This window comes from Eimeria mitis, genomic scaffold (genome assembly GCF_000499745.2).
Source record: "Eimeria mitis Houghton genomic scaffold, Emh_scaff1857, whole genome shotgun sequence".
In the NCBI taxonomy this organism is placed as follows: Eukaryota; Apicomplexa; class Conoidasida; order Eucoccidiorida; family Eimeriidae; genus Eimeria; species Eimeria mitis.
This window is the reverse complement of record NW_013570179.1, coordinates 4,115-5,576: the sequence shown is the minus strand read 5'-3', so window position 1 is coordinate 5,576 and position 1,462 is coordinate 4,115. Positions and strand designations below refer to the sequence as shown.

The window sequence follows — 1,462 nt, the reverse complement described above, 5'->3', positions numbered from 1 at the left end:
AGCAGCAGCAGCAGCAGCAGCAGCTGCTGCTGCTGCTGCTGCTGCTGCTGCTGCTGAGTTCTATAGAGTTGTTTCAAACGCTTTGCTGCTATCTTTTATATATTTTGCATGCAGCAGCAATTTGTTAGAGAGTTGTTAGCTGGGTGTAGCAGCAGAGCTAGACACCGCGCTGTGTCGCAGCAGCAGCAGCAGCAGCAGCAGCAGCAGCAGCAGCAACAGCAGCAGACAGACACAGCGGGGCCCGCGTAGCAGCCGAAGGGCAGCAGCAGCAGCAGCAACTGCAGCAGCAGCAATCTGTATCGCCGTTGTTTCGCTGCAACAACTAAATAATACAACAAACAGTAGCCGCAGCTGCAGCAGCAGCAACAGCAGCAGCAGCAACACTCATTCCTCTCTGCTTGCTGCAGCAGCTGCAGCAGCTGCAGCAGCAGCAGCAGCAGCAGCAACTGTGCATCGCTGCTGCAGCAGAGGCAGACAGATAGCAGCAACAAATATATCTTTTGACGGCGGGGAGCAGCAGCACAGACACCGAAACACAGCAGCAGCAGCAGCAGCAACAGCAGCAGCAGCAGCAACTCTCATGATGCTGCAGTACACCAGAGCAGCAGCAGCTGCTGCTGCTGCTCTCATCTGCTGCCTCAGCCTACTACACCTAGGAGCCCTCGCGGCCCAGCAGCCGCAGCAGGTAAACAAAAACACCAGCAGCAGCAGCAGCAGCAGCAGCAGCAGCAGCTGCTGCTGCTGCTGCTGCTGCTGCTGCTGCTGTCTCTGTATGATGAAGCCGCGCTATATGTATATCTTTTTTTTCTTTTTTCTCTCTCTCTGTCTCTCTTTCTCTCTTTCTTTCTGTCTCTCTATATACTGGGCCTTAAGCTATCTTTGTTCGGTGTCTTTATTATTTATTTTATTTTATTTTATTTTATTTTATTTTATTTTATTTTATTTTATTTATTTATTTATTGATTTGTGTTTATATTTTGTTTTTTTCTGTTCTTTATAGGGCGCCCCCCCCGTCTACGGTGCAGCCGATCCAGCAGCAGCAAGAGCTGCTGCTCCGCCCCCGCAGCAGCAGCAGCAGCAGCAGTATACACCTCCTGCTGCTGCTGCTGCTGCTGCTGCTGCTGCTCCCCCTCCTCCACCGCAGCAGCAGCAGCCTCCTCCTCCTCCGCCGCCACCGCAGCAGCAGCAGCAGCAGCAGCAGCAACCTGTATATCAGCAGCAGCAACCAGCTGGGGGCTACGCTGCACCTCCCCCCCCTGCAGCGCAGTATGTGTATACACCTGACGGCCGCCAGCAGCAGCAGCAGCAGCAGCAGCAGCAGCAGCAGCAGCCTCCGCCGCAGCCAGCTTACTATGCTAGTACAGACCCGAGATACACGCAGCAGCAGCAGCAGCAGCCGCAGCAGCAGCAGCAACCACCTAGCTACCAACATCATGCTGCTGCATACCAGCAGCAGCAAGGC

The 1,462-nt window shown here is 54.3% G+C and overlaps 1 protein-coding gene across 1 annotated transcript in view; it reads left to right on the top strand.

Annotated features, from left to right (window-relative positions):
- Positions 1-580: 580 nt before the first annotated feature.
- EMH_0044640 (uncharacterized protein) overlaps positions 581-1,462 on the top strand; it is a gene marked incomplete at both ends in the record, with an annotated part of 3,622 nt that continues 2,740 nt past the window's right edge. The window contains 2 exons of the mRNA XM_013495985.1: positions 581-685; positions 1,001-1,462. Of these exons, the coding sequence (XP_013351439.1) occupies positions 581-685; positions 1,001-1,462 (567 nt within the window). The remainder of the gene's footprint in view (positions 686-1,000) is intronic.